The sequence below is a fragment of the Triticum dicoccoides genome, chromosome 3B (assembly GCF_002162155.2).
Source record: "Triticum dicoccoides isolate Atlit2015 ecotype Zavitan chromosome 3B, WEW_v2.0, whole genome shotgun sequence".
In the NCBI taxonomy this organism is placed as follows: Eukaryota; Viridiplantae; Streptophyta; class Magnoliopsida; order Poales; family Poaceae; genus Triticum; species Triticum dicoccoides.
In genome coordinates, this window is record NC_041385.1 from 838,741,860 (window position 1) to 838,752,092 (window position 10,233).

Consider the following 10,233-nt stretch of genomic DNA (forward strand, 5'->3'; position numbering starts at 1 on the left):
AAAAAACAATTAAAAAATAAAGCAAAAAACAAAAGAAAATAAATAATGCAGAAAACAAAAGAAAAAAGCAACAATAAGTATTTTGTTGTAAGTAGAAACAAAATAAAATAAATAAAGCAAGAAAGAAAACAAAAAAACAAAAAAAGTGTTTTCAAATTTGAAAACTAATGGCACTAACAGATAGTTTATAATTTTCCTAAAACTAAAAGAAAAAACAATTAAAAAATAAAGCAAAAAACAAAAGAAAATAAATAATGCAGAAAACAAAAGAAAAAAACTGGAAAAAAATAAATATAGCAACAATAAGTAAAGAAAACAAAAAAACAAAAAATGCCTCCTACTGGGCCCCCACGGCCTGAATACGATTAGAAACCCTACTATAGGCCAGGATTCAGGCCCGCAGTAGGCCCAGAAGGCCCATCAGGAAAAGCAATAGCAAGTAGGCCCGAAAGCCTGCGGTGGAGAGGAGCTCGAGAGGGGTGCGGCAGTGGGGCTTATAAACCACTGCGCGCCCCTCTCGACTAGCGAGGTGGGACCAAACTTTGGCCCCGAGGCGGGCAGCACAGAGGCCTTTGGTCCCGGTTGGTGGCACCAACCGGGACTAAAGGGTGGGCATTAGTCCCGGTTGGTGCCACCGACCGGGACCAAAGGCCGCCGGTTCCCGCCCTTTGGGCTGCCGAAAAAGAGGCCTTTGGTCCTGGTTGGTGGCACCAACCGGGACTAAAGGGGGGCATTAGTCCCGGTTGGAGTCACGAACCGGGACCAATGCCCTTCGTATATATACAGCACTTAGCAGTTTTCGCCAAAATCCATCTGTTTCTTCTCGCCCCGATGCCTTCTGCTCCTCGTCGCCGTCGCCGCCGAGCCCTGCCCCGACGCCGTCAGGCTGGTCCACCTCGCCGTCGCCGCCGCCGAGCCACTGCCCCAACAACGTCGCCGTGCCCGCCGCCCCAACCGGCCCTGACCCCGTCGCCGCGCCCGCCGCCCCTGCCGGCCCTGACCCCGTCGCTGTCGCCGCGCGCGCCGCCCCTGCCCCGACCCCGTCGCCATTGCCGTCGCCGCGTGCGCCGCCCCTGCCCCGACCCCGTCGTCGTCGCCGTGGGCGCCACCCGTTCCCCGACCCCGTCGCTGTTGCCGCGTGCGCCGCCCCTTCCCCAACCCCGTCGCCGTCGCCCCGACCACACGCCGCCGCCTTCGGTCCAGCCGCCGGCGCCCTTTCCTCTTATTTTTTTGTGCATTTTATGTATATGTTCTCTGTGTATATATGTATATGTTCTCTGTGTATATACGTTCATATATGCAAAAGTTAGATTTTAGAAAAACTTTATATATGCAAAAGTTTATATCTGCAAAAATTTATACATATATGTAAGTATATATGTATGTATAGATGTATGTATGTGGATACATGAGGGGGGTCGATATACCCCCTCTCCGATAGCATTTTTGTGCATTTTAGGTTAGTGTATATATATGTTGATGAATATATGCAAAAGATAGATTTTTAGAAAAAATACTATTTTTTCTGTTGATGATATGATGATGTTTTTTTTTCATATATGCATTTTTTCATATATGTATTATTTTTTTAAGTTGTTAGTAGATATCAATTTTAGGTTAGTACATTTTATCACTGATTTTAGGTTAGTTGATCAATTTAGTGCATTTTATGTTTGTTGCATTTTAGGATAGTGCATTTTATGTTAGTGGAGAGGAAAAAGTAAAATAAGGAAAAGGAAAATAAGTAGAGAAAGAAGGAGAAGAAGAAGGAGAAGACGAGGAGAGGAAGAAGAGAAAGAAGAAGAAAAAAAGAGGAGAAGAAGAAGGAATAGAGGAGCTTCTTCTCCTTTTTTTCTCCTCTTTTTTTCTTTTTCTTCTTAATTTTTATCGGGAACGAGGGTGTCGAGGATCGCCGAGGGGTCGAGGGTCGGGAACTAGGGTAGAGGGTCGAGGGTCGTTAAGGGGTCAAGGGTCGAGGGTTTCAGGGTCGAGGGTTCGAGGTTTCTAGGGTCGAGGGATCGAGAGGGTCGAAGGAAGAAAAGAGGAAGAAGGAAGAAAGAACAAGAAAAAGAATGATAGGAAAAATGAAAATAAGAAGATGAAGAAGAGGAGAGGAAGAAGAGGAGAAATAAATAAGAAGAGGAAAAAAGAAGAAAAAGAAGAGGAGAAGAAGAAAGGAATAGAGGAGAAAAACAAAAAATAGATTTTTTTTATATTTTTTCTTCTTCTCCTCTTCTTTTCTTCTTCCTTCTTCCTTCTTCCTCTTTTTTTCCTTTTCCTTAATTCTTTTCCTTTCTCGTCGTTGTCGCGTCGTTGTCGATATAACCCCCTCGAGATAACTTCGACATGAGGGGCGGTCTATATAAATACCCCCCCCCCTCGGCCCTCTCGCTCGACCAAAACTCTCGAGGACACCCAAACCCTAGAGGGAAAACGATGTTGGTCTCCTACCCCCTCCCGCCGCGCCCCTACCCGACAAATTAACTCTCTCGAAGCGTTGTTGTGTCGAGGCGACCCCAAACCCTAGAGAAGCAGCATCGAGGCCACTAACATGATTCCTTATTGTGATTAGCTGGCTAGTTCTACGTTTGCCATCTGTACCATATATAAACATGTTGTAAATATTTACAGAAACTATGGAGCACTGCCGAGACGAAGAAACAAAAGCGATATTGAGGGACATAATCGTAAATGGAAGGGATGAAGTTGCGTCATTTCTCCTCGACTCCGTTGGTCAGCTGGAAAAACGGGGTGAAGAAGAGGGCTATGTTCATGATGGCTTCGGCCCATTAATGCCGGTACAAGAATAGGACTATGTTCATGATGGCTCCGATGACACAATGGAGGAACAAGAAGGAGACCGTGTTGACTGCTCCGGTGACCGAACCGAGCCTGGCCAGGTATATATATATTAGTTAAGCCCGTGCTGACTAGTTAATTGATGCTTCCATTGTTTTGGTATATGTACACATATTAATTACTCTCGTCTTTCTTCCTTATAATTTCTAGCCCTCCGGATCGAGCACAACTTCGGTAAGGAGACGAGGCCTGAAGAAAAAGTTGAGCTCGGATGAAAAGTTTGAGATCATAGAAATCGCGCCCGACGGCGAACCGATTGAACCCATCCGGACAAGGAAGACATTTTCTTCTCAGTGCGGGGTTCTTGTTAGGGACAAGATCCCGATCAGCATCCAGCAATGGTATAAGCCTAAGGAGGAAGACCCTGAGGTGTCTTATGTCAATGATATGCAGAAAGAAGATCTTTGGACTCAGCTGAAGGCAAATTTCACCCTACCGCCAGAGGAGGATCCGGAGAAGCCAGTTAGAGAGGAATTAATCAAGTCTTGTGCTCTTAAGAAGATGGCAACCCTAATGAGGAGGTGGAGAAAAGAGCTGAACCAGTTTGTCAAAAATAAAAAGACACCGGAATTCATCGGCAAATATGAGAAGATCAAAGATCACTGGCCCGCATTTGTGGCCCACAAGACATCGGAAAAGAGTAAGAAGATGTCGGAGACAAACAAGAAAAATGCTGCGAAGAAGACGCTTCACCATCACACGGGGTCAGGTGGCTACCTGCAAGCCCGGCCTAAGTGGTCCAAGGCTGAGAATGATCTGCTTGAAAAAGGGATCAAACCAGAGACAATGAGATGGCCAGACCGTTGCCGGACTTGGTTCTTCGGGTCTGGCGGAACCTTGGACCCTATAACAGGGTTTTGCCAGTGGACGGACGAGCAACTGGAAATACCAGTCAAGAACCTTGTTGGGGAACGTAGTAATTTCAAAAATTTCCTACGTACACGCAAGATCATGGTGATGGCATAGCAACGAGGGGAGAGAGTGTTGTCCACGTACCCTCGTAGACCGTAAGCGGAAGCATTATGACAACGCGGTTGATGTAGTCGTACGTCTTCACGATCCGACCGATCCAAGTACCGAACGTACGGCACCTCCGAGTTCAGCACACGTTCAGCTCGATGACGATCCCCGGGCTCCGATCCAGCAAAGCTTCGGGGATGAGTTCTGTCAGCACGACGGCATGGTGACGATGATGATGCTCTACCGGCGCAGGGCTTCGCCTAAACTCTGCGACGATATGACCGAGGTGGAATATGGTGGAGGGGGGCACCGCACACGGCTACGGAACGATCCTTAGATCAACTTGTGTGTTCTAGGGTGCCCCCTGCCCCCGTATATAAAGGAGCAAGGGGGAAGGCCGGCCGGCCCCTTGGGGCGCGCCAAGGAGGAGGAGTCCTCCTCCTAGTAGGAGTAGGACTCCCCCTTTCCTACTCCTACTAGGAGGGGGAAAGGAAGGGGGAGAAGGGGAAGGAAAGAGGGGGGCGCCGCCCCCCTCCTAGTCCAATTCGAACCAGAGGGAGAGGGGGCGCGCGACCCACCCTGGCTGCCCCTCTCTCTTCCCACCAAGGCCCATGTGGCCCATTAACTCTCCCGGGGGGCGGGGGGTTCCGGTAACCCTCCGGCACTCCAGTTTTCTCCGAAATCACCCAGAACACTTCCGGTGTCCGAATATAGTCGTCCAATATATCAATCTTTATGTCTCGACCATTTCGAGACTCCTCGTCATGTCCGTGATCACATCCAGGACTCCGAACAAACTTCGGTACATCAAAATTTATAAACTCATAATAAAACTGTCATCGTAACGTTAAGCGTGCGGACCCTACGGGTTCGTGAACTATGTAGACATGACCTAGAACTATTCTCGGTCAATAACCAATAGCGGAACCTGGATGCCCATATTGGTTCCTACATATTCTATGAAGATCTTTATTGGTCAAACCGCATAACAACATACGTTGTTCCCTTTGTCATCGGTATGTTACTTGCCCGAGATTTGATCGTCGGTATCCAATACCTAGTTCAATCTCGTTACCGGCAAGTCTCTTTACTTGTCACGTAATGCATAATCCCGTAACCAACTCATTGTTCACATTGCTTGCAAGGCTTATAGTGATGTGCATTACCGAGAGGGCCCAGAGATACCTCTCCGACAATCGGAGTGACAAAACCTAATCTCGAAATACGCCAACTCAACATGTACCTTCGGAGACACCTGTAGTACTCCTTTATAATCACCCAGTTATGTTGTGATGTTTGGTAGTACCCAAAGTGTTCCTCCGGTAAACGGGAGTTGCATAATCTCATAGTTACAGGAACATGTATAAGTCATGAAGAAAGCAATAGCAATATACTAAACGATCAAGTGCTAGGCTAACGGAATGGGTCATGTCAATCACATCATTCTCCTAATGATGTGATCCCATTAATCAAATAACAACACATGTCTATGGTTAGCAAACATAACCATCTTTGATTAATGAGCTAGTCAAGTAGAGGCATACTAGTGACTATATGTTTGTCTATGTATTCACACATGTATCATGTTTCCGGTTAATACAATTCTAGGATGAATAATAAACATTTATCATGATATGAGGAAATAAATAATAACTTTATTATTGCCTCTAGGGCATATTTCCTTCAGCCTCCCACTTGCACTAGAGTCAATACTCTAGATTACATAGTAATGATTCTAACACCCATGTAGTCTTGGTGCTGATCATGTTTTGCTCGTGAGAGAGGCTTAGTCAATGGGTCTGCAACATTCAGATCCGTATGTATCTTGCAAATTTCTATGTCTCCCACTTGGACTTGGTCCCGGATGGAATTGACGCGTCTCTTGATGTGCTTGGTCCTCTTGTGAAATCTGGATTCCTTTGCCAAAGCAATTGCACCAGTATTGTCACAGAAGATCTTCATTGGTCCCGATGCACTAGGTATGACACCTAGATCAGAAATGAACTCCTTCATCCAGACTCCTTCATTTGCTGCTTCTGAAGCAGCTATGTACTCAGCTTCACATGTAGATCCCGCCACGACGCTTTGTTTAGAACTGAACCAACTTACAGCTCCACCGTTTAATAAAAACACGTATCCGGTTTGCGATTTAGAATCGTCCGGATCAGTGTCAAAGCTTGCATCGACGTAACCATTTACGACTAGCCCTTTGTCACCTCCATATACGAGAAACATATCCTTAGTCCTTTTCAGGTATTTCAGGATGTTCTTGACCGCTGTCCAGTGATCCACTCCTGGATTACTTTGGTACCTCCCTGCCAAACTTATTGCTAAGCATACGTCAGGTCTGGTACATAGCATTGCATACATGATAGAGCCTATGGCCGAAACATAGGGAATATCTTTCATTTTCTCTCTATCTTCTGCTGTGGTCGGGCATTGAGTTTGACTCAACTTCACACCTTGAAGCACGGGCAAGAACCCTTTCTTTGCCTGATCCATTTTGAAATTTTTCAAAATTTTATCAAGGTATGTGCTTTGTGAAAGTCCTATTAAGCGTCTTGATCTATCTCTATAGATCTTGATGCCCAATATGTAAGAAGCTTCACCTAGATCTTTCATTGAAAAACTTTTATTCAAGTATCCCTTTATGCTATCCAGAAATTCTATATCATTTCCAATTAATAATATGTCATCTACATATAATATCAGAAATGCTACAGAGCTCCCACTCACTTTCTTGTAAATACAGGCTTCTCCAAAAGTCTGTATAAAACCATATGCTTTGATCACACTATCAAAGCGTTTATTCCAACTCCGAGATGCTTGCACCAGTCCATAAATGGATCGCTGGAGCTTGCACACTTTGTTAGCACCTTTTGTATCAACAAAACCTTCTGGTTGCATCATATACAACTCTTCTTCTAGAAATCCATTCAAGAATGCAGTTTTGACATCCATTTGCCAGATTTCATAATCATGAAATGCAGCAATAGCTAACATGATTCAGACAGACTTAAGCATCGCTACGGGTGAGAAAGTCTCATCGTAGTCAACCCCTTGAACTTGTCGAAAACCTTTCGCAACAAGTCGAGATTTATAGATAGTTACATTACCATCAGTGTCAGTCTTCTTCTTAAAGATCCATTTAATCTCAATGGCTTGCCGATCATCGGGAAAGTCAACCAAAGTCCACACTTTGTTCTCATACATGGATCCCATCTCAGATTTCATGGCCTCTAGCCATTTTGCGGAATCTGGGCTCATCATTGCTTCCTCATAGTTCGTAGGTTCATCATGGTCAAGTAACATGACTTCCAGAATAGGATTACCGTACCACTCTGGTGCGGATCTTACTCTGGTAGACCTACGAGGTTTAGTAGAAACTTGATCTGAAGTTTCATGATCAATATCATTAGCTTCCTCACTAATTGGTGTAGTTTTCACAGGAACCGGTTCTTGTGATGAACTATTTTCCAACAAGGGAGTAGATACAGTTATCTCATCAAGTTCTACTTTCCTCCCACTCACTTCTTTCGAGAGAAACTCCTTCTCTAGAAAGGATCCGATTTTAGCAATAAAAATCTTGCCCTCAGATCTGTGATAGAAGGTGTACCCAATGGTCTCTTTTGGGTATCCTATGAAGACACATTTCTCCGATTTAGGTTCGAGCTTATCTGGTTGAAGTTTCTTCACATAAGCATCGCAGCCCCAAACTTTAAGAAACGACAACTTTGGTTTCTTGCCAAACCACAGTTCATAAGGCGTCGTCTCAATGGATTTTTGATGGTGCCCTATTTAACGTGAATGCGGTCGTCTCTAAAGCATAACCCCAAAATGATAGCGGTAAATCAGTAAGAGACATCATAGATCGCACCATATCTAGTAAAGTACGATTATGATGTTCGGACACACCATTTCATTGTGGTGTTCCGGGTGGCGTGAGTTGCGAAACTATTCCGCATTGTTTCAAATGTAAACCAAACTCGTAACTCAAATATTCTCCTCCACACTACTAGATTTTGCAAATAGCCCTAGGGCCTGATACCCTAAGCAAATGGGCAAAAACGCTAGGGAAAGGGGTTTCCCTAGTGTATCCCCTAGGGAAATCGCCCTAGGGAACCATTGGTGGGGGAATCTCGGTTTCCCTAGGGTGAGGAAAGAATACCCTAGGTATAGTTCTTTTTCCCTTGGGTTTTGTACCCTAGGGAAACAAGCGACAGCTAGCAAGCATGCTGACTTGTAAAGTAGATATCCTTTGGGTTAGTTTCACTCCCTAGGGAAATATTATGTAACGGTAGCTGCCGTTAGTCCATTTTACATCCCTTGGGTTTACAAACCCTAGGGAATCATTATTTCAAAATATTGCATTTTTAGAAAAATTAATATTTTTCTGTAGAAATTAAACTATTACAAATAATTGTATATAATCACTCCAAAAATTAGAAAACAGTCACATAAATTATGTATTTCAACTATCATTATACATGGCAACATCAAAGAGTTTACACAACAGTACCACTCTTTACAAAAGATGGCATCTAGCTCAGTACCTAGAACTCACAAAATGTCATCTACCTAGGATTGCCAATTAGTAGCCTGGAATAATACAACATGCATCATATAAGTCACTGATCCAAGACATCACAACCATAACCAAGTGCATGGCCAAAAGGATAATTGTCCATTTGCTTCCAATTAATCAACAAAAAAAAGTTCAGACCACTTCCTTCCCATGATGAGAGATATCTCAAAATGTAGGTAAATCATCACCAGGTGGGGGGAAAGTTCCAGCAACAACACCATTCGCATCATTACCATTTGCATCAAAGAAGCCGCCAAACATTCCATCTTCCGCTCCATGCAATGTATTATCTATATTTTCAGCATCATTTGTTGATTCGCCGGTGGAGGGCTGCACAAATGTCATTATTAGTATTCTGGGAAAATTTTAATCGTATTTTCCTAACCAATAAAATAAAATAAAATGGAAATACCAATTCAACCCCTATTTGGCAAAAAAATGAACCAAAATAACAAATGCCCAGAAAATTATGAAATTTTGACAGAAGGACAACTATATGATGCCTAGTATTCTGGGAAATTCTAAATCATATTTGCCAAACCCATTAAGAAGTAAAATTAAAATACCAATTCAGGCACTATTTGGCCAAAAATTTGAAACAAAAAACAAAGTGCAACCATATGTCGACCACTATTCTTGGAATTTTCACTCAGTGTTGCACATTTGCTGATATACTCACAACATATTCCTTTTCTGTTCTCATTTAGCCTATTTGGTGCTATTGCATTTAGAAAAACATAGGTACATACCATTTCTGGAGAAAAGATCGGAGACGAAGTGGTTAAAGTTGGAAAAGCTGGAGGTGGGGGTATAACAATGCATGGAATCTCAGGCCCTGGAATTCCTTGAAGGGATGCGATGGTCTGAAATTTTTTAGACAAATGAGAAAGTTATGTCAAGTGGCTACAATAGAAAGAAAATGGCTGCACAAAAGAAATATACACACCATTAGAAACTTGTGCACACCACCAAGGCTACTCTCCACTGTAGTCTGCACAGATTTCCCCCAATCAACCATACTTTGTGCATGTCTTTTCATTAACTCGTTATGTTGGGCAATCATTTTATCATGTTATAGTCGTTGGCGCTTTGACGAAGACGAAGAGCATTTGATCTGCACCTCCTTAAGAGCCTATTTACCCTCCACAACACCATTCAATAGTGGCCACTTTCCGTGCGGCTTCCCACCACCAGCTTCATAAAGGGCTTGTGGTTCAACAGGAGAATGCTTCCAATCATAGTCCTCACCACGCATGCTTACAACCTTCTCTTTGTATGAATCCTTTAGATGGCAAACAATATGCAAAGATGATTAAAAAATAATGTACCACAAAACAAAACATAAACTCAGTATCAAGTAATGGATGGATACTATACCAAGCATTCCGTGGCTTCAACGCTATTTAACACATCATGATTCTTTGGATCTTTTCCTCTATGTGTGTATATCCATGCCTCAATCTTAGATACCTCTCTTCCTCCTTTCTCAGACTAAGATAAGAAAAACTAAGTTACTACATAAAAAAACTTACTTAATTTATTCAAAAGTTAGGAGGGTACCAGTTTTTGGCAAACTGTTGTCAAGGAATTAGATCCACCTCTATGGGCCTTGTACTTAGAGTTGAGGCGATTATCACGATTTTTCTTAGATGTCGCAATCCATTTATCATCACACCATTCATCAACTAAGGCCTCCCAGGAAACGACAGTGCACCACCATGGTCTGACAGCCATGTACTCATGTTTTTCAAGATAATGTCGTCCAGCGAATTTTTCTTTCAGTCTGCGATTCTCAAGTTTGTAATAATGGTCCCTTACGGCCTGTATGC

General features: G+C 43.4%; 1 protein-coding gene across 1 annotated transcript; it reads right to left on the reverse strand.

Annotated features, from left to right (window-relative positions):
* Positions 1–8,397: 8,397 nt before the first annotated feature.
* On the reverse strand, positions 8,398–9,444 carry LOC119282583. Its single transcript, XM_037562757.1, has 3 exons — positions 9,351–9,444; positions 9,154–9,267; positions 8,398–8,734 (listed from the first exon to the last, which is right to left on the reverse strand). Exons 1-3 carry the CDS (start codon positions 9,441–9,443, stop codon positions 8,570–8,572), a joined length of 372 nt encoding a protein of 123 aa, XP_037418654.1. The 5' UTR covers position 9,444; the 3' UTR covers positions 8,398–8,569.
* Between the last annotated feature and the right edge of the window lie 789 nt (positions 9,445–10,233).